We start from the raw sequence: 23,510 nt of genomic DNA, 5'->3' as shown, positions 1-23,510 counted from the left end.
AAATAAGCTTCGAAACACAACGAAAAGGGCATATGTAATTTTCGGTTTTATTCTCAGGAACGGATCAAATTTTCAACAAATAAAAACTTTTGAAACCTTGTGCAACTCACTAGTAAGGGGTGTACTTGAATATGCTTCTTTGGTGTGGTCCCCCATTACCAAAAAAACACTAAGAAAATAGAAAAAAAAACATGGAATATACATATTTGACATACCATATCAAACTTCAGGAACTTTGTTATGAAACGCTAGAATCAAGACGGAAGAAATCTAAATTAACATTCTTTTATAAGCTAGTTCCTTATGAAATTGATTGTTCTTTTCTCCTAAGTAGCATAAGTTGCAACTGTAGTCTCTAATTCACAAATAGAAGTAGCGTTTTTTATTTAAATAGACCTCGTACCGATGTTGGTGTCAACTCTCCACTATTCGAACAGTCTAAAAAACGAAATGGACATTTTTAATTGTACTTCCACCAATTCATTCATATCTGTAAATTTCCCTTCAATGGGTATTGATTTGCTTATGCACTGGTGTTTTTTTGGTATATAGTTTTTTTTCTCTTTTTTCGATAACGTGCGGTTAATGTAAGATATGTCTGTTATTGGACTGTTAAATAATCCGTAGGCCGTTTTTTCGTTCCAAGTTGTATTGCGTTTGATTTGCTTGTATTTAAATGTATCCCGTTTGATCTGCACCACGATTGCATGATACCCACCGTAGCGCTATTCTTAGTGACTAATTCTTTAGTGTTTTTAGCGCTAATTATAATATTGCTGTCGTCGGCGTACGTTACTGGATAGCCCAGATTTGCCAGGAAGTCGGGCAGATCATTAATAAAAACATTGAAGAGTGTTGGAGATCGACAACATCCCGGAGGGGTTTCCTTCGATATTCTTAGAATGTTGGATTTGACACCATCGACTTCGACCTGCTGTGTGCGATTGAGTAAATACAAGTCGCTGCGAACGCTGCTCCTCTCACTCCAATAGATGGTTTTTTCTAGCAGCAGATCGAAGTCGACCATGTCATATCAACCAGAAGGTTTAAGGCAATATTTTTATTATACAATGCTTTATATACTCGTTATTGCCGACCTAAGAGCCGAGTTAGTGGAAAAACCTGATCTCAATCTGTTTTGATATTGTGACAATAAATTGAACTTTTGTAGAAAATGCTTCAGACGATCGTTAAAACAGCTTTCAAAAATTTGACCGAACTAACACTGTAATGCTACTAGACGGTAATTTTTAATTTCCCTTGCAGAAACGATGGTTTATAATTATTGATAAGGGAACGATATAATGTCGGTGTATTACTAAACGAACGAAGTAAACCAGATAAGTTTTTTTTACTATCTTATCCTTAGTAAGTAGCATAGTACCATTATTTGTGAAAAACTGTTAAAAAAAGTATATTTGCCAAAAAAAATATTTTCACATATAAAATTTTGGGGGCCAAACAAGTGGCATCTTCCTTTACCACCTGTATAAAAGCAACGCTATTTGTAGCCTAAATTTCATTTGGGTATGTTAAACCGTTTAAGAATACATTATTTTAAAAACATGGGGGCCGCCTGCGGCTGTACAGCATCTTTTGAAGGAAACGTTTTCATATACATGTTTATTAGCCAAACTACCGATATTTTTAAATATTCAATTTACCCTAGAAATGCACAACGTGTTTGAAATACCCTGTATAAAAAAGTACTGACATTTGGAAAGGAACTTTACCTGTATTGGCATCGCAAGATTCTGAGTGTCCGTTGCAATCACACTTCCCACAAAAGCTTTCCTGTGTATTACCGGAACTGTTGGCGTAGATTCTTACGTAGCCGAAGGAACAGCTTTCGCAGGATAAACCGGTATATCCTGAAAGAAGCAATTAGGGCTCTCCGTTCAAATTAATTACTTATCAAAATACCGGAAGGACAGGAGCATTTTTCGACACTGCCATCCTCGTAGTTTGCATTTTCGTTGCCGAAACTCATCACGGCCTTTTCCAGCAACGCCTCTATCTGATCGGTATGGAAGGTACCCCTCAGCAAGATATATTTGATGTTCGCCAAAACGCTCAAAAATTGCTGACGTGTTACCGGACCTCTCATGTAGTCGTCTTTTTTCAACGCAGTGGTGATGTCTTTTAAATCGTTCGGTATGACATACCAGCCGGTTTCCTCGAGAAGTATTTCGAAGGACGTTCTCTGGGAACTGTAGATTTCCTCTCCCGTACCTGAAAAGTATGCCAAATAAGAACTGCTGTTGATATAGGCCGCCCAAGATTCAATTCAAATAATAAAAATTGAGAGAGAGCACGATTATGATGGATACCAATTAATACAAAGTGTCCATGTATGCTTTGGAATCACAATTGCTAAGATATTGCTTACATTACTTGTATCTCAGGTTAATATATCCGTCTATGATTTAGTTATTCCGATGTATCCGCATGGTCTTGATCAACATCTGTCAAGCCTATTTTACACGTAACAACTCTGCTTTTTCTGAGTAACTTAAATGAAATTCTTTTAGTGGTAACCGTTCTTTTTGAGCGAATATACATATTAATTACTAGTGTATACCATTACATCAATCAATAATAATCTTGACTGAAGTTGAAAGAAATTTACAGCTAGTCGTGGAATGAAAAATTTAATCGAAATAAGTAATCAGTTGTCATATTTGACATTTGACATTTGATATAATAATAATTTCGTGAAAATCTAAACTTTTATTTCTTATTTATTTTGAACGTTTGAAAAGTCTTCAGAGCTATGAACATTCAATATGCCATGGAAACAATGCTACACAGAGGAAGATGTAGGCAAAAAAACATGCAGATTTGTGTGAAGCCAAGAAGGGACACGTGTAGACGCAAAGAGCACAGTGGTGTAGAAGTGGGTGCATATTATGCAGTGCCGTGCAATGCACTGCAATGAAACGTACGTAACTCCTTCAACGTTTTGAATCGCAATATGTTAGTAGTGATTTCTAAGAAAAAAAAACATGTAATTTCTAATTTAGGTCTGAGATTATATATATATATATATATATATATATATATATATATATATATATATATATATATATATGATGACACTATATTCCGGGATATCATCCGTTCGCTCGTTGAACTCCGACTGGAATCCTGCAAATCCTGCATCCGACTGGAATCCTGCAGACGTTTCGCCAAAATCTCACTTGGCATCTTCAATGCCCGCGCTCCGAAAACACTTCGAACACTGGGAGCGCGAGCATTGAAGATGCCAAGTGAGATTTTGGCGAAACGTCTGCAGGATTCCAGTCGGATGCAGGATTCCAGTCGGAGTTCAACGAGCGAACGGATGATATCCCGGAATATAGTGTCATCATATATATATATATATATATATATATATATATATATATATATATATATATATATATATATATATATATATATATATATATATATATATATATATATATATATATATATAAAACGAAAATGTTGATTTTTTTATTTCTACTGGTCAATTCTGTCGGAATTATTGTTATTAGATTACTATTTTTGTCTAATTTGACTCGACGGTAACCTTTCAATGATAACCAAATAACTTCTCTACATTATGGTGGCATTTTAGACGCACATTGGGGATAATTTCTTCATTACATTACAAAAAATGTACTACCCTATCAAATTAGTACAGCTCAGTCAGACTGTCTGTCTCTCTTTCTCCTCTCACCCTCTATCTCTCTTTTTCTCTCCACTGGATCATAGATTCTACGATCAGGCATTGGAATTTTTGACAATTCCAAACAGCATTTGAGCGTTTACTTAGCTATAAATTTCTTTTTAAATGAAGTAACTAATCAAAATAATGCCGAGTGACTTACCAATTTGAAGTCCGTTTGCACCCACAATAATCATGTTTGGTCCGACTGTGGGTTCGCCGCTGGTGTCGCCCCTCATCACGACCCACTGCACCTCGAAAACGAATGTAGAGCCATAGGCTTCCAGTTTGTTACCCGAATAGTGATGCGGGGCCATCCAGTACAAATTCTCAACACCCGGAATTTCGTAATTACCTACGGAAAAAATATTCTGTCCGTTGGACTCCGGTTTGATAAAGTTGCTGACTTTCAAGTCCGTGATTAGCCAATCGTCCAGTGTGTTTATCTAAAAAGAGAAATTACAACAAAGAACGATACTTAAAGATCGTAGAATTCACTCTTAATAAATGTTATTTCCGTGCGGTTATTCTTGACAACTAATGTCGAGTCAATGTAAGCGTGTTTCTTCCTCATATTAATATCAAAGTTAACAACATTATTAACAAAATGCCTAAAAGGATAAACTTCTTCCCTAGATATTACGATTGGAAACCCACTGGTATCCTTCGATAGAGTGAGTTTTGCATTGTGGAGGGGATAAAAGTGGTACCTTATTATGCGTTTATTTTTTGTCGTAGTTTATTTATCAATATTCCTTTGACGCTTTTCAAGAGTAGCCGCCCTGATCGCCCCCAGCATTTAATTGAAAAAATATCTTACCGTTGTCGTTTCAACGGCTGCTAGTTCGCACAAATGGGTGACTCCCGAACAAAAACATGCCAGACAGCCTTCAGGGTGAGCCGAGCTCAGTCCGAAGTATCCCGTCTTGCACCTATCACAATACAGGCCTTCAACGTTTGGCTACAACAAAGTAACAAAAACTAACACCAAAGCGGATGTTAAGGGATGTGTGTTTGAGAAGAAGGACCTGAAAAACCTGCACCTTCTTCTTCCGTCTAAAGTCTATATACTAGTCTATAGTTATGCTACCCAATATTTATGGCTCTATGACAAAAGTTTTTCCCTATCGCAATGCAATTTCTTTGTCAGAGAGTTCAAATGTTCAACCTTTTAATATTCGGTAATGTATTTTTTACGGCATTAGTAATTTAATATTCACCAAATATCTTAAATAGGTGAAAAATTTAGTTTCTTAACTGTCTGAAAACTTTTTCACGAAGGTTTGTACAGCTAACTGGAGAAAGATAAAAAGCATCAAGTGCTTGTTCTTACTTTGCAATTGCATTCGTTCTCGCAATTGTTAACGTCAGTGATTCCCTTGGGATCGCAGGGACAAGGCTCGCAACTAGGATAGCCTCGATAGCCTGCAGCACACGAATCGCATCTACTACCCTTGTATCCGCTTTTGCATTTGCAGGTTCCCGCCAGATCGCCATACTGAAGATCAAAAAATGCAGAACGTTCATTGTAAATTAAATAATATTAATGAGTTTCCAATTTGAGAGAAAAATTAGATATCTTGTCTCCCTTAGAAACTTTTTAACTGGAAAACTCCAACAAGTTATAAAACAATACACTAAAAATATCAAAATAACCCAGATTGTGAATTGCATATCTATAGAAAACTGTTTGCTCCCCAAACTGTACAATAGGGTTTTCGCAGAACTTAATCTTATTTTTCTTACAGATTATAGATTTAAAACGGCAATTATACCTTCGTTCTCATTTTCTCATCCATTTTGTTTGTTTACTAATAGTGTTTTAGATTTAATCAAGTGTTGTATTAAATAATTAAAATTGATAAATTTTGCTACTGGATTTGTAAGTATCTGAATATTCGAGTTCGCATTGGTTGTCATTGCAAAATCATTAGAAACAATTATTCTAATGGTACTTATTCGTGCTCAAAGTAGTGGGTAATTTACGACGTCGGGTAATAATAAATATGAACATGATTAAGAAAACACAACCAAATTCCATTTAACACAAAGGGCAACAATTATTCGGTTGAAATTATGACAAACCCACACAAATAAGGATGTTGGCGTAATGATAGCTATTGTTTGCAAGTTAGGATTTGCAATGCGAATTATTTCTTCTTTCCTTTTATTCTTTTATATAACTTGTCGCAGGTTCGGTATAGATTTCAATGCATTTTAAATACACAAACAGAATTTAAAACATAAAAAAATTTATACGTTACCTTGTCTTTAAATTGATAAAACTGAGCTCGAGAAGATCGGTTTAATTACTCTCTATTTATACACAAGCTATACTATAAAACTATAAAATTTCATTTCCCGAAATATTAGGTGGTAGGAGTTTTAAAACACAAATTGCGTATTATGCATATTAAGGTATCAATCACTCAATTACATAAGAGCTACACTCACTACGTTAGTCACATAGACATATTTCACCTAAGTTTTAAATAATTATAGTTAAATCCGGCCTTATCATGCGAGTCCAAAGGCCACTAATCATAGGCATCCACTTTTTTTATGTCAAAATGGTATACGTCGGGCTTATTTATTATATGAATTTTATTTGGAGGGTATAATTAAAGGAGTTAAAAGAAAAACGAACGTGAAAGTTTGTCTTTCATAAACAGTAAGACCCGCACGATAACAAGAGATTAGGTCCTCTACAGTAGCATATCCATAATAATTAATTATACTTTCATTTAATGTTATTTTTCTCTTTTTTTGGTTAATGGTTTATTAAATTTTTATGTACACGTTTTTCTAATTATTATTAATAATAATAAAACACTTATGTGTACTCTGTAAATTGTAATATTTATACATTATGTTGATTGCATAATATATAAATTGAAAAAAAAATCCAGGTTTTTTTCAATTTTTTCAGATTTAAAAGCCAAATACACATGTATTACAATTTTAATTTATTTTAAGTATGATAATTCAAAATTGTCCAATCTAATCATAACATTAACATTTAAATTAAAACGTAGCTTTCAGTATCATCAGAAATGAGAGAAAAAAGGAGAAAATTTAGCCGCGCAATTTCAAGCTGAACCACATTAACAACCACAAACCTGTATGCAAATATCCGGCGGTGCTGAACCCCACTCGTCGCAATCGCACCTCTTGCACGGGGTGGGGTTATCGGGGGCGGTCCCCTGTGGTCGGAAGTAGCCGGAAACGCATTCCTCGCAATTTATACCCGTAGTGTAGTCCTGCAATTTTATTAACGGTGCGCTGTTTCTCATAACATAATTTAATGAGAATATGTAATTTAACTTATCCAGAATTAATGAAAAAATAAAGCGCTTCCACCATCGGTCAAGATCATGCTATTTTTTGCGGCTTTCGTTTCACGGGGCTTGATTTCTTATGTGTCATAAAATGTAGATAGCTCTTTTAGTCGTAAAATCCTCCTATAAATAATTAACTTGGATTGCACAGTATTCTTGAGTACAATCCAAAAAGGGTATGGGCTAAGGCAAATAATATGATATTTAAGTTCGCAGCTTGAAATTTGGCAGTTTAATTAGTGCAAAAATAACAAAGGTAACTTGTTTCATTTTATGAATGATAAAGCAAATATTCTTTTTTATGTATATATATATATATATATATATATATATATATATATATATATATATATATATATATATATATATATATATATATATATATATATATATATATATTGACCAGAATAAAAAATTAAAATGCTAAAACAATCAAAGTTCAATTAAAAACACCATCAAAAATAATTGACTTGATATAAAACAAAAATAACTAAGTCAGTCTCAAGTAGTTCTGGTTAGATTTAGTCATTTTTGGTTAGTTAGGTTAGTTATTGGTTAATATTAGCTGGTGTTGGATTTGTGAACATAAATTTCTCCTAGGAGGAATTGACACTAAATGCTAGTACTAATGATTTAGCTTTATTAAATAAATAACGACAGGTAATTATAGAAAACGTTATTGATATTTTTTTTAATTATATATTTTATTTATAAACCTATATTTCGGGGACAATAAGAAAAGAAAGAAAAAAAAACAATATCAACATTAAAATACATTAAAATGAAAATTGAAACGAAAAAAGAATAAAAATATATTCTAAAAAAAAGGACAAAAAAATCTTCTGTCATATTTCAGGGCAAATTAATACATTCCAGCAGTTAAAATCTAGCTCATTCTTATATGTGATAATTGGAATAGATATTTGACATAGTTTTATTAATATAATCCAAAAACATAAACCAATTTTGTAGAAGTAGAACTGCTTTGATTCCTTATTGCCACAAAATTACCTTCAAAATTTCATAATGTTACCACTGTACTTCCAATCATCACGTATCAGTAATTACTACTCATTTCTCCTAAAATTTCCACTAATAACAGCGACTTTGTATACTAAATTATACATTTAAACCTCTAATGTAGGTTAGCCTTAACTTATTTTTGATTAGCTTGAGTTAGTTATAGTTATTTGGTTAGCTTTTTTAATATTTTTTTCCTAAAATTTCTATTAATTACAACATTAAAAAAAATCATGTCCCCCTGGATGCAATAAATGACGTAATGTCAATGGCAAAGGAAGTAAAATTCCTTGCTTACTAATATAGACTTAAGAATCGATTTTAACTCGGTCGTCGCCGAAACTACTGAATAAGCTAAGATTGAAGAGGTATTACAATAGGTATTGTGTGTGATCAACTTGATTTGAGACTATTTAAATCAAATAATTAACAGTATTATTCAGTATGCATAACAGAAAAAGCAAGTGTCAGCAGGAACACCCCAAGAATCCGTGTTGGATCCATTACTATGGAAAGTGAGCTACGACAATATATTAAGAATAGAGTATGACCTAGTGGTCAGTGTTGTAGGCTATGCCGATGATGTAGCAGTAGTAACAGCAAGTCAAAACAAAGCAGAACTAGTTGGAGACGCGAACTATGCGCTGCGGAAGGTTGCGCAGTGGCTGCAGGTAAAAGACCTCGAGCTAGTAAGCAGAAGACGAAGGCGGTCACATTAAGTGGACGTAGAAACCTTCAAGACATACAGATCAATGTACGTAACCAAAGAATCAAGTCAACGAAGGCTACAAAATATTGGGGAAATCATTTGCGAAAATATAAGCGGCCAAATACAGGAAAGAGGGGTGTTCTGTACGGAGTTATGTATGGAGCATCTGTATGGGGCCCAACAATGAAAGTTAAGACATACCGTAGAATACTGGAAAACGTACAAAGGAAAGTACTCCTAAGTGTCGCAGGCGCCTACCCGATGGTGTCCAGTGCAGCGGATCAAGTTATAACGGCTTTCCCTCCTGTGGATCTATTGGTGGAGGAGAGGAAATACGCTGCTCAAGACGGTAGAGGAAGGAAGGAACGGACGGATTAGGAAAGTAGGTGGGAGGAAAAGATGACCCAGACCACTGATCCAGAATATAGATAAATGGAGGAGGTGCAAATACCGACAGCAGAACTATCATCTTACACAAATATTCACCGGACACGGCTACTTCAGAGTCTTTGCAAATAGACTAGGCATGACAGATAGCAAATGCTTCAACTGCTAGGGAGAGGACAGTGCGGAACATACACTGATCAGGTGTCCAAGATGGACCACTCAGAGGCTGAATATTTGTGAAGCCATTGGGAAAGCAATAGAGAAGCTTGTCTCCGGCGGGTCTGGTGGAAGACATGTTGGATACAGAAATATAATAGACATCATGAAGACGAAGAGTGTGGGACCCGGGGAAAGAGACAGATAAAGAATCAGGGAGCCACCAGGCTAGCAAAGTATGTCCGCGAGGATGATTCCACTACCCTTGCTGAGGCCGCCTAGAACATCAGACGAGGTTTCTGTGAACATATTTTCTAATCCCCTCGGAAAAAAAAGTTATAGTTTTGGTTAGTTTGGTTAGCTTTTTAATATCAAGGTTATACTTCCAATAATTATGAGCAATTACCACTCATTTCCCCTAAAATTTCTACTAATTATCACTAGTGTGTACACCAACATGCCTAAATACGTTGGTTAGTCTTAGTTAGTTTTTGTCAGTTTTGGTTAGTAGCAATTACCAATCATTTGCCCTAAAATTTCCACTAATTACCATAACTGTGTTTATTCGTTGGGCAAGTTTAGTTTGGACTATTTTTTGTTTAGCTTTTGTTAAAGTTAGTAAGTTCTAGTTTTAATTAACTTTCTTTAGTATGGTACTAAGATTTTGCGTATAAGTTAGTTAATATTTGGGCAGTTCGACCGCTAAGGCAAAGATGCAATAGAGAATCCGACGAAAAACGTACTAATCATTTGACAAACACTTTCGAGAGAAACAAAAATAATTTAAAATTCGTATTATCCCGGAATTAAGCGGTTATTTATATGATGCGTCCGAGTAGAGCTTTCGGAAACTACGAAAACGGCTCATTAGGTTAAAACGCCGCCGGAGAAAGGGCATTTCCTGAAATTGGCCGCCCCTTTAAATCATTGACCAACCCTAACTGCGAACGGGCTGAGTCCGTGGCGAAACCTGCTACATTATTAAGCGGACAGTTAATAATTTAAAGATACCGGACTTCTATGGGCCTCTTCCGGAGGAGTTCGCGTAAATTTTATATACACGAATTTGTTCGCATCCATTAAATGACAATTACGGAAACCATAAAAATGTTTCGCTTGCCTGTATACAGGGTGATTCATTTTAAATTGATTTTAAGTGAGTCATTGTTTCGTTAATAAAATAGTGGGCTCTCCGCACCTTCCATCAATTTTGATTGCTTGTAATTTGGGTATAATATTTGTTCTGCGAAGGTTAGATTCATCACATATCGCCAAATCTAAAGGACTTCGTTCATTAAAAGTTTATTGAGATGCAATTGCTTTCAATTTTTAGGCTTAAGGTAAGTGTGAAGTATACTTACTTTTTATAAAAATATTTTTAACCTCCTGTCACTTCCGGTTCAACCGAGTGCTTATTTCAAAGGCAACACTCCGAATATTATTACATTTTGAGATTCTCTATGAAATTATAAATTTATTTCATGTACAACGGGCTTTACCTATGTTTGACCATTTTTGACTTAAACAAAAATGTGCTTTCAACTTTACCAATTTTGAAAATGCTTTTTTTTTAAATTAAAAAGAGGATTCAGTCCACGTTTTTCTTATTGTTGTTGTCCACTTTTATACAGAGTCTCCAAAACTGGGTGGCAAATAATCAGATTTTCAAAATCGCTAAAATCGGTATCAAACTGTGTTGGGGTTATGGTCTCTTCGTAGATATAACAAAGTAACCAATTGCTTTTGAACGGATTATCCAAGGGTGGTCATTAACATACAATGCAACAAGATTATTACTATTAATTATTTATTAATATAAATTAATTAATAATAATTAATTAATAATTATTAATTAATAATCAATTAATTCATAATCACCTTAATTAATAATACTAATCTTGTTGCATTATATGTTAATGACCACCCTTTGATAATACGTTCAAAAGAAATTGATCAGTTTCTAATATCTATGAACAGAACATACCATATTCCACACCACACTCGAAATATTAATTTTTTTTTGACGGTGTCGTATTTGTTCGGCTGAACATTTTCCCCTCACGTACTTGCCTAAGGAAAATCAATTATTGCGGTTTGTTGTCAAACATGACAATTAATTAGGATGCACTAAATGTTGACAACTATGGACAACCAACAAAGTAAAAGTTTAAATTTAATATGGACGAATAACGATATTCTCAATTTGTTTTATAGGTATTGACGGTGAATAATACAAAGAGCTGAAGAGGACCGTTTTCAATGTACGATATCTCCATTTGCCGCCAATGCGTTTCGGAAAAATTTAACTTAACTAAAACAAAAAAACGGATGTTCTAGATGCCGCCCGTCCATTTAAAGGCCTTTTTCGATTCTTCTTTGTACACTGCTGCTCCGGCTAGTTGAAGTTATTGGTAGTATAATTCGGCAAAACATGAACTGTGGCTAAAATCTACCAAGAACATGCACCGCTCCCAAACTCTTTGTCAAAGTCGTAACTTCTCATCGTTTTGACGTCTTCGAGTGACAGTTTACGCACGCTTGACCACATAATTGGAAATTTTTGAGTAGGGAGCAAAAAAAAATAATTAAAGGGAAGGCAATTTAAAAATGAATCGCAGAGCGGAAAATAAGTGGGTGTTCATTACCACGTTAAAATTCTATTTGTTCTTTAAAAGTGGCAACGTCTCCTATCTGTATTCTATGTACACCATTAAATTCGATTTTTTTAGTAGCTGTAGAGTGATATTAAAAACATCACCTTTCAAATGCTGCGTTCACATGAACTTTCCTTTTTACGATTTCGATTTTTGCGATTCATTTAGAAATACCGTTTACACATGTAAACAACATTTGGTAAATTTTTCAAAGAAATTCCCACACGGCACTGGATATATTGTTTGAGGGGGGCGGAACTAAAGAAGGGGCATGAACATTATCTATAGATTCTCGGATGTTTCTACCAACGAAAAATCCGAGAATTTATAGAAATCCATAAGCAGCGACTCAGCGACCAATATGGGAATCAGTCATCCGAGACATTGTTCATGCCCTTCCTGTAGCTCCGCCCCCCTCAAACAATATATAAGCAAGTACAGAATAGAATGCGAGTCAGTCACAATTAAGCCCTGAAGAAGCCCCTAGAATGATTTGTATGTAACACATTTTGTAGGTTATGGCTAAAAAGAAACACTTAATCACAAACGCTAAAGGAGCGAAGATTTGAATGTGTTTAGCTCGTCGTGTTAATGAGGAAGGAGGATTCAATTAAAAAATGTCGAATATTTTGCTGCTACAATACTTACAGTGCAGTTGTCACATACTCCCCCACCATGATAGTTTCCGGCAGTGTCCATGCTCAGGCCGGCTTTGTCTACCGCTTCGTCGTAATGACAGCTGGCTGCGTGGCCGTGACAGTTACACGGAAGACATTTTTTGGCGTCGCGCGCAGACCCCGGCAACCACTGACGTTGGTTGTACAGCGCGCAGCACTTGTCGCAGTTGGGCCCGCAAGTGTGATGCAGGCATTCGCACTCAGGATGCTGTGAGCAGTTTTTTCTTATTAAAGAGGAGCTGTTAATGACAGCGAGTTAATTAAAGATTACAATAGCTAACAAAAAAAAAGATTAACTGCTTTTACCATTTGTAGTTAAACTGAGTTTATAACTTTTGTTCGAATTTGACTCTAGCTTTCCAAATCCCGCGTTTATTTTCTCTAAATTTGTTTTCTTGGATAGAATTTTCTTTAAGTGAAATTTAATATCGACAAAGTTATTAAATGCGCTTTCAAACATTTAATAAAAAAATAATAATTTTCATTGTTAGATTGTTCGATTAATGATTATTTATTTATAATTTTATTTTGATTAAAACTGCAATAAAAGTGCAAGATAAGATTTCGTGTTGCTATAATTTGTGTAAAGCGGTTCCGCCACTGCGTACTCCGCGACGTCGATATTAGACATTCATGAAATATAAATTTTAATTGGATGGGGAGGAATTTAATTAGGACTGATCAGTATCTGCGAAGAGAAAATTGTTTGAAAATATTTTTAATGTTCTGTTTTAAAGGAGCAATAAACCAATCGAGATTTAACGATCGCCCGTTTATGACCAGTCACCGGAAAATATTGTTTTTGAATCAATTTTTACGAAAATACGGAAAGGAAGCCCGAAGGCTTGTGCCTTTTTGCTTGCGCACAGTTCTTTAAGCGAACGTAGTATAGTGGATTAAGTACAGTGGTTTTTCCAGAGGCTATTGACTTTTTTGTCAATATTAATTCAAATTGTATATTATCAAAATTCGATATTGGTGCTATTTATTACCGTATTCAAGTATTAAATATTAAATTTTAATTTTAGCGTGAATAGTACACAGACCTGTTGAATTAGAATCATTAGTAGAATGTATTTCTAGTAAAGCTTTAAAAGGAGAAATATTTCTACCCCATTAAAATCGGGACAGAGGATTAGGTGAGTAAAAAAAAGTAATATTTCATTTTCCTCTGACGCGGGAGGGCACCGAACAATTCAAAACATTCCTTGTTTAAAATAAAGGGTGGTTTGTTGGTTTTAAAGTCAATCATATGGCTCTTCAAGTATGGCTGAAAATAATGGTTTCGGTATTTATTTTGAAAACGAAAACGGAACAATGAAATGTTGCGAAAGTATTATTAATATAAAACAAGCCAAAACTCCAAATTTTTATATTTTTTAAAATGAAAGGAAGATATTGGGATTGAAACTGGTACCCAATAACAAGGGAAAACATCGAAGGACAGGTTTATTACAATTTTTTAATAAACATTTCTAAAACTAATTGATCTATACGTGAGTAAACTGTGACCTTCATTAAAAATATTATTTTTTAACATTATAAGTCAAATAAAAACACAAAAACACAACAAATAAACACCTAAGGCAAAACAAAAACCGAATTTTTATAGCAAGTGTTGAAAATGCCTGACATTAATCCACATTATTGAGTCGCAATTATTTTGGAATATACTTGGGTAATCGTCCAGGCATATTCTTATAAATATCTTATGACATCCTAAGACGCAATTATCCGATTTCTTAGATCTTCGATATCCTGTATTCGATATTCGATATAGATAATGATGTCCACATTCTGTTACTGTCTGTTGCGAAAGTTTTGGATTGCATCCCTTGAGCAACTAGCTTTCTTCGAAATCATTGAGAAAAGTCATCCTATGTTAGAAATCTTTTGGTAAGGAGCTTGAAGCCTCTGTGCGTGCTATAGATATAACTGTTGTTCGTTTAATATTCTCAATACATTTGATGTATCAGTAATTAATTCTGCTGTAATTTTCCTCCTAGTACACCTCCCTGGTTCCTGTACTTTTTTATGGAACCTGGAAAACAAGCTGTGATGCGGTGGTCTACAGTTGGGATACGCTTATCTTTAATCACGATAAGCTCCCAAGAAATTTCTTATTTTGAAAAAATTGCTGGAGTCAAATTTTTCTAAATAATAATCATAAAATAAAAAAAAATTGTCTTCCTTAAATTTAATTAAGAGTCTAATTCAAGCCCCTTCCCTCATTTAAAAAAAATGCTGGAAGTGTGCCTTTATAATAGCAAAACTTCGGTAATATTTTACTGCTCCATTTTGGTTTATAAAGGAATACCATACTTATATCTTTTGACCCAAAGTAAGTTTATACAACAGACTTAACATTATTTTAAAGAAGGAATCATCCCCGAAGTTTTTCGAATTTGTTTTGGAACAGTCTGTATATAAATCAATTGAAGGAGCTCGACGAATTCTTTGAATAGGTTTCATCTTGTATAAATATTTATTCTAGGAATATATTGTTTAGTATAAAGTTTTTCCATGTTCACAATTTAATTAATAACTTGATTTTCAAATATAAACATCTAAATTTCACTATTATGAATTGAATTGAATAATTGACATCAATCGGTATTACCATAAAATTAATCTGAAAACACTAGGCTGAAATTTCGGTTGTTGAGTCGAACTTGCTAAAGTTTCGCCAATCACCCTGTTGACTTCTTCAAAGCTTAGCTGAATCTGACTGGCGTTTTACTCTGTACCGACTTATATGTTATTTCAGGGGGATGGAGCTAAATGAGGGGCATAAATATCGTTTCGGATGACTGATTCCCATATTGGTGACCGGTAAAGACCATGCATATGAGGCAAAAAATATATTGGAGAGGCCAGACGAAAAATATCAACTAGGCTCAAAGAACATGAAAGAGACTTAAGACTAAAACAAATAAACTCATCAGCAGTTGACTACATGGTCAAGGATCGCTAGTACATTTATCGACTCTTTTGTTTACAGAGGCGTAAAAGAGTTAAAGCACCTTACCTCTGCTCTTCTCTCTAATTATTTCCGCATAAAGATATAAATGTTCCATCACAAAGTACACTTCACCACAACCTTTCAAAGACAATGAATCCGAAAGCAACACTACACTTGCCACTGTTGTCCTTCCTTATTTCCAAAACATTGCTGACCACATATCACAAGTTCTTAAGGAATAGAACATCAAAACCAGATTTACCACTTGTCCAAAAGTCTTCCAATATCTTTGATCCTTCAAAGACAAGATTCCATTTGAGATGCCAGGAGTTTACAACATTCCATGCATATGCAGCAAAGATACATTGGAGTGACCGGACGAAAAATATCAACTAGGCTCAAAGAACATGAAAGAGCGTTAAGACTAAGACAAATAAACTCATCAGAAGTTGCCGAACACAATCACAAAACCGGACATAAAATTATATTCGATAAAAGAATTTTAGCATATAATCAATTTTTCTACCAATGAAAAATCCGAGAGTCTGTAGAAATCTATAAGCAACCATACAATCTTAACCGTGCCTTTATCTGTCACCAATATGGGAATCAGTCATCCGAGGCAATGTTCATGCCACTCATTTAGCTGCGTCCTTCTCAATATATATAAACAGGTACAGAGTAAAATGCGAGTTAGTTTCAGCTAAGTTCTGAAGAAGCCAACAGGATGATTGGCGAAACGTTAGCAAGTTCGACTCAAGGACAACCGACGAAGGTTTCTAAATAGCATTACAGCAGCCTGCTGAAGTTTCTTTGTAATATTAATATAACATAACATCGCCATAATGTTCAAGTACCATAAGATCAAATTTAGTGATTGTCTTCTTTTTTTCAGAAAAAAATATGCCGGTCAGATAGTAAAAGCTCTTAGGGCCCTGAAAATATTTTCTATTATTTTTTTGGTTATTAGGGCAAACTGTTTTTTGTTGTTTTTTGAAAGTAATGAATATTTTCGAAATTAAGTCGATCTATTTCGAGGAGTCGTTAACGAGGCGCTCCTGAATGATAAACGACTCGCGTAATGCAAATCGCTGTACGCGAATTTAAAACTCGATTTATGAAATCAACATCAATTACTTATCAAGAAAGAAATAAGAAAACTGTCACGTTTCCCGCTCGCAATTATAGATTGGACTTTCTTCGAAATGCGCCAGCAAACGTATATTACCGTCTATGAAATGTCGTAAATTGGACCGTTTTGATAGGAAGTAAATAACCTACAATCTCAGAACATGCTCGGTGTGGAACCAAGTCCGTGTTCCGGAAGTAGACATCCACTCGGTAAATTTTCGACTTTTAGAAGAGCTTGACGATCGAAAGTGGGACGATTGCAAGCCCGTATAGGCGTAGGGTGCGGCGTATTTAGTTCGATTTAGAAAAAAAAGACAATCCAGACAGGCGGAAATAAATGGTTATTGGCATCTAATTTGAAATGTTTTATTATACCGAACGCGAGTATAATTTTTAAAAAATGCTGAGATTCGAAACTTCTTCGAAATTATCACGAAACAATTTTTAAAATAAATAATGAAATACCATTCAATCGTGTTAAATGTTAAGATCAGAAAACAATTGATTTAAAGTATCATCGCATAGTTGCAACCATTCGCAATAAGGAAGCAAATACCATTTGATCAATTTTGCTCAACATTGTGATTTGTTTTCTTCATTTTATTATCTTCCCATTGACAATAGTTTGTGAGCAATATATCTAAAGTCTACTTCAGAAATGTTAAGATGTGTTTACATAAGCCGCTTTAATTGTTTGGCACTCATTGCATTCCAAAATTCTTTATTTATTTGGGTCAAGCTATGGGTTTAGCATATTGATATCATTTAGTAAAACAAAGGCATTCCGATAGGACAAAATTTTACTTTAATAGAATAAAAATTTTGTCTTATGTGTGTACATATATAATGTAGAGGTATCCCTATTTTTTTATTAAACGCTATACAAAAAATTCGTTATACAAAAATAGAATGATAAAAAATCATAATATTCCTCGTCATCTAATGAACTGTGATCTCCTCTTGACGTTATAATTAAAAATTATTAAACAAAAAATACGATCACTTTCACCCATAAAAGTTCTAGATATTAGTTTCCTTGCAAAACATTTATATTTTAACACGTACACAAAGTAATTGAATTTTTGTTTTCTATTTTATATGATTTTGGACGAGAAAGACAATTTTTTTAAAGAAACTTCCACAGGCTACAGTTATACTGTTGGTTTCTTCAGTTCAGTGTCATTTAAGCTTTGAAGGAGCCAACAGGATGATTGGCAAAACGTAAGCAAGTTCGACTCCACAACACACAACAACTTTACTTTTTCCGCAGCTATTTTTATCAATATTTGAAAAAATGATATTTCCATTAATTTTTTCTGAAACATAGTTTGTTTTCCTTTTATGTTCCAAATGTCAATATCTCACTCAATTAAAATTTTTGGCATTTATGGTTTATTGTTTATAATTTTTTGGTCCAACAACAAAAACAGTGTAATTTTCTCAAGTAAAGTTAAAACTCAAAAAGAATCGACACAGAGGATTAAATAAATAAAAAAAAAGCAATAATTCAAAAACGATGTCTCCTGATGAGGCCCGATTTGATATTTTGTTCGGGAAAACCAATCAAAATCCATTGCATAGGCTTCATTTTTGTGTGAAATATTTGTTACATGAATGCTTTTTTCATATTCGCAATTTCGGTCCATTAATATTTCTCTTTTTGAAAATAAAAGATACTTTAAATTTCAGCAATTTAATTATTTACTAATTGAATTGACAACGTAATTTAAATCAAACGAAATTACTTTTTGAACAATTCTCTGGTGTAACTCCCTCAATAGCTAAAAGAGTAGCTGAAGGTTTTTATAAAAATTCTTTCATTTTCACCATAAGTTCTTGGGGATTTAGTTCGCGAATGATTGCATTATCTACTGCTGAATGCCGGAATCATATCATAATCATAAAAATCAAAAAAACTCCTCTTTGCTTCCGATATGGACGATTATTAATCTCTTTACTTTTCATGAAATCATCTTAAACCCCCCTCACAGGTTTTATATCAAAGTTCCCAGACTTTTTTTTCAAATCAAAATTTCAAATTTAGCTGGTTGCGGTGGACCCAGCTAGAGCTAAATTTCGGAATACGGAACATGCAGGTTACAGTTACAGTTTTCGTGGAAGCCCGCTTACTTATTGTGAACACATGGGATCATTTTGAGAACTAAGGCCTTCTATAAAAGCTTGACGAACACTGGTCACATTTTTGCCTTGCCACATTTTTGAAGGGGTCTATATAAAAGTCCTTTACGGTTATGCCTTTCGCAGGAAAAACTTCATGTTTTTCAAAGAAATAAACGTTTTCTACTTATCAATGGAATACCGATCAAGGTCAATTAAAATTTGCCTAGTGTGCGCATTTCTTTTAAAAAAAAGAGGAAATTTTTCTTCGAATTACATTTTTGGTGTCTTCATTAATTACTTTGTCGGTTGTTGGTGAATCGAACTTGCTCACGTTTCGCCATCTTCTAGAACTGATTATATACTGATTGAGGGGGACGAAACTAAATCAGGGGCATAAACGTTGTCTCGGATGACTGATTGCTATATCGGTGAAAGGTAGTCGCGGTTGCGATTGTTTGGTCAGTTTTAGTTAGTTTTTTACATGTGCACTTCTCTCTAACAATATCCACATTAGAGATATTAAGAGTTCCATCACAAGATACACTTCACCACAATCTTCCAAAGACAGTGAGCCTGAAGGCAACACCACACTTGCCACTGATATCTTTCCTTACAACCAAAACATCACTGACCACATATTACAAGTTTTTAAGAAATATAACGTCAAAACCAGATTTACCACTTGTCCAAAAATCTTTCAACTTTTTCCATCCGTCCAATTCATAACTCCGTTTGAGATAGTAGGATTTTACAGCCTTCCATGCATATGCATACATTGGAGAGACCGGAAGAAAAAAGTCAACTAGGCTAAAGACTACGACAAATGCACTCATCAGCAGTTGGTGAAGACAATCATAAAAGCGGACATAAAATTTTATTCGATAAAACTAAAATTCTTGCATGTAATCAATTCTTCTACCAACGAAAAATCCGAGAATAATTAGAAATATATAAGCAACCAAACAAGCTGAACCGCGACTCCGGTCTACCTTTCTCCGATATGGGAATCAGTCATCCCAGACAATGTTCACAGCCTTCATTTAGCTCCGCGCTCTCAAACAATATATAAGCAGGTATACCGTAGAATGCGAACCAGTTTCAGTTAAGCTCTGAAGAAGCCAACAACGTCAGCAAGTTCGATTCATCAATAAGGAGGAATACAGAAGATTTGGAAATAGTATTACAGTAGCCTGTAGAAGTTCCTTTCGAAAAAAATACTTACATTTTTGCTTCACTTCTCTTGCATGGAATTTGTTCTTCAGCAATCATTATTAATTTAAAAGCAAAAAACAGTTTACTACTAATCTTATAACTCTGTGAACACCACGATCTAGCAGCAGATACTAAACAGATATACTTACGAGGGCTACCAACAAATATCACTTTATTGTTTCCAAAAATATTCACCCTGATGATCAATATACTTTTTCTACTCCCGTCTATAAAATACCTAATTACACACCCATCTAGCGTGCGGGAAGCGTCATTTTACCACGTCAGTTTCGTTTCCCACGAATCCGAGCTACTTCGGACATTTCCGCGATTTTACCGCACGGCTTTGGGAGCAACCGGATGTTTTCGGAGATATTTGCCGCGCCTTGAATTTTGACGATTATTAATTCTGACGACCATGTCAGTGAATGTATTCGTGTGGTTTTGCGAAAATGTACCCGAAAACTAACGGTCGTAGAAAAAGTATTGTATGCATCACGTTCGGTAAACATTTTAAGTCACTCGTTTATTAAATACTCGCTTCGTTCGTGAAATAAACTCATGCGTCAGATGCCGTTTACCGCATTTGTTGCATAGTATACTATTTGCATTCGATAAAACCAATCGTCAAAGCACTTTTCCCACATCGATTCGGGCACATCCAAAACATATTTTTTAAATGCATCAATCTCTTCTTCTGGTATCAAAAATCGTTGCCCACATAATTTATTCTTAATGTATGGGAATAAAAAGAAGTTATCGCTCGTTAAATCAGGGCTATATGGTGGATGGCTCATCAAATCAACGTTTTTAATTCTCAAAAAGATCTTTTTTTCTAATTTCTTCGCAGACTTTCGGCAAACAAATGGATATGTACCAATCAGAATTGACTGCTTTACCTTTCACCAAAGAAACAGCTGCAACGTGGTCAGTTTTCCTGAAAAAACAGGCTACCATTTATTTCGAGGTGCTTCGTGCAGGAACAACTTATGTGGGGTTTGTCTCATTGTGAAAGACCCACCTAGTTCACTGCTACTTACTTTCAGGTTCATATGCATAGATCCATGATTCATCACCTGTCACGATATCATAGACGTGTTGGGAAGCACCGCGATCGTATTTTTTTAGCATTTCCTTCGACCAATCAACAAGAGCCTTTTTTTGAGCTGATGTCAAACTGTGTGGAATCCAACGCGAACAAAATTTTTTAGCGGCCAAATGTTCATGCAAAATTGTATGTATGCTAGTCACACTAATGCCACCATGAGGTGTAGGTGTGGAGGTACCTCAGGGTAAGTCACATAAGGATCCTGCAAAATCAGTTTCCGCACTACATCACTGTTTTCTTGGAAAACCACCGATTTTGGACGAGCTTCACGAAATTCAGCGATAAACAGTAGTCCTAGATGGTGAGTTGTAAAAAAATATTGCACGAAAATGCTCCCGATTAAGTTCCATTTTTAACCGTCACATTTTTTTCTAATTGATCACAAAAAACACAACCAACACTCTTTCGCCAAAACCTACCTGAGTAAACCTAACTTCAAAATGTCAAACTTCCCTATAGAAACGTTAGTCGCCAGATGGCAATACTAGTTTAAGAAAATCCCGAAATATAAAAGGCAGCTCTCGTTTAAAAGTGCTACTGTAAGTATGTTTTCATTACGCTGTCATCAAAATGCCAATCCTTGTCTTTTACTTCATTATAAATGTATGACGAGGGACCATATAACAGGTAAGATAATGGGGACAAGAAGTTATTATTTTATTGCCTTATGCTTTTCTAAAATAACCTAGAGCACGACCACACGACCATACTCAATCTGGCAACAATGGCTTGCCGCACCAAAATGCGTGGAGCAAATTGTTCATTGCCACCGACCGAATACCAAATTCCATGCCCTTATCTACATTCGTATCTTTAACTGCGGAGGTGGCAACGTAGAAACTAATAGCGCGGCGCACAGTAATAACATAAGCGAAACATAATAATAGTACTCCGAGGATTGTCGCAGCAGACGGGCCATATACAGAGTGTGGAAATGGCGGTGCCCCTCTATAGACAAGACCTTTCCCAGAAGTGTGCTTGCGATACATATTTGGTATTATTTGATAGTTATCGTGTGTGGGAATCCTATCAGTCCAGTTTAGTTGGGCGAACGTGGAGACAGAAAAGCTCGCGCCATATAGTACGCCGCCGCCGCCGGCGGCGGCGATTTGTTAACCAATAACTTTATGGCGCAAGGAAATCTGGACTGTTGAAATCTAATTTCGAAGTCTAAATATGATGAAACTTAAAAAGCAGAAATCAATTTGAGAAGATCTAATAAGACTTTCGAGTGTTTTGGTAGTTAGTGTTTATTCCCTAGAAATTCTGAGCCATTATTGAATTCCTTTTTTTGATTGTGACTTACTGATTTCTGGAATTTGACGTTTTGATATTTTCACTATATATTAGGTCGTCTATATCTTCTAAAAAAATTCTCTGATTTTATTATTGTTATTTTGGTAGTAAATCTTCATTCACTAGCATAAATAACAATACAGAACAATGTATTATATTTTTATTATGATTTAGTGACTTCTGGAATTTGCAGTTTTGATGTTGTATTCCTTTTTTGTGAAATGTGAAATTTTTTGAAAAATGTATGTTTTTATTATTATTACTATTATTTTGGGAGTGTCCATTCACCAGCAATTCTGAGGAATTATGTGACATAACAAAAAAAAGTATTCCATTATTTGCATATGATATGATGGTTCCTAGAAATTAGGATTTTGATATGGTCGTTATGTATTAAGGACGTCTATGTCTTTTAATGGCTATCCGCCAATAATAATAGTACAGAACCATGTATTCGATTTTTTGCTTGCTTATGGACTTAATAAATTTGGTGTTTTGATATTGAATTCCTTTCTTGTCTTGTGACTAATAACTTCTGGTATTTGATGTTTTGAAATTGTCAGTATTCTCACATTTCAAGAAAATGTATTCAATTTTTTCCATTTTTGTGATTTAGTGATTTCTGGAATTTAATTTTTTAATATTGTCATTGTGCGGATAGGATATCTACATTTTGGAAAAGAAAACAAGTTGGTTATTATGGGCTGCATATTCCATATACGTACATACAAAACCATAATGCAAATAAATTACATTGAAATGAATACAACAATTCCAGACGTTCATTATTAATACATATATTTGTTTAATTTGTGAGTTTGTTAATATATGCCCTGCTGTAATCTGTTATTTTACTTTAATAAAGTAATATCTGTCCAAAAGGATAATTTTTGTTAGGTTAGGTTAGGTTAGGTTAGGTTAGGTTTAGCCTGGAAGCACTCCAGGTTCCAACCACTTTAGAGTATATAGTTTTATGTCAGTGCATTCCTTTTGACAAATCTTTTACGGGGTTATGAGAACAGGATAT

At 34.6% G+C, this 23,510-nt stretch overlaps 1 protein-coding gene across 1 annotated transcript in view; it reads right to left on the bottom strand.

Moving 5' to 3' along the window:
* LOC132696324 (laminin subunit alpha-1) overlaps positions 1-23,510 on the bottom strand; it is a 218,221-nt gene that overhangs the window by 138,729 nt on the left and 55,982 nt on the right. Inside the window, exons 5-11 of the mRNA XM_060661083.1 lie at positions 12,625-12,861; positions 6,832-6,972; positions 5,046-5,210; positions 4,533-4,673; positions 3,876-4,158; positions 1,924-2,232; positions 1,734-1,871 (exon numbers count right to left, since the gene is read on the bottom strand). Of these exons, the coding sequence (XP_060517066.1) occupies positions 1,734-1,871; positions 1,924-2,232; positions 3,876-4,158; positions 4,533-4,673; positions 5,046-5,210; positions 6,832-6,972; positions 12,625-12,861 (1,414 nt within the window). The remainder of the gene's footprint in view (positions 1-1,733; positions 1,872-1,923; positions 2,233-3,875; positions 4,159-4,532; positions 4,674-5,045; positions 5,211-6,831; positions 6,973-12,624; positions 12,862-23,510) is intronic.

The sequence above is a fragment of the Cylas formicarius genome, unplaced genomic scaffold, assembly GCF_029955315.1.
Source record: "Cylas formicarius isolate icCylForm1 unplaced genomic scaffold, icCylForm1.1 PGA_scaffold_1__22_contigs__length_36826433, whole genome shotgun sequence".
Lineage (NCBI taxonomy): Eukaryota > Metazoa > Arthropoda > Insecta > Coleoptera > Brentidae > Cylas > Cylas formicarius.
The sequence above is the reverse complement of the archived record's forward strand: the minus strand, read 5'-3'. Positions and strand labels throughout refer to the sequence as shown.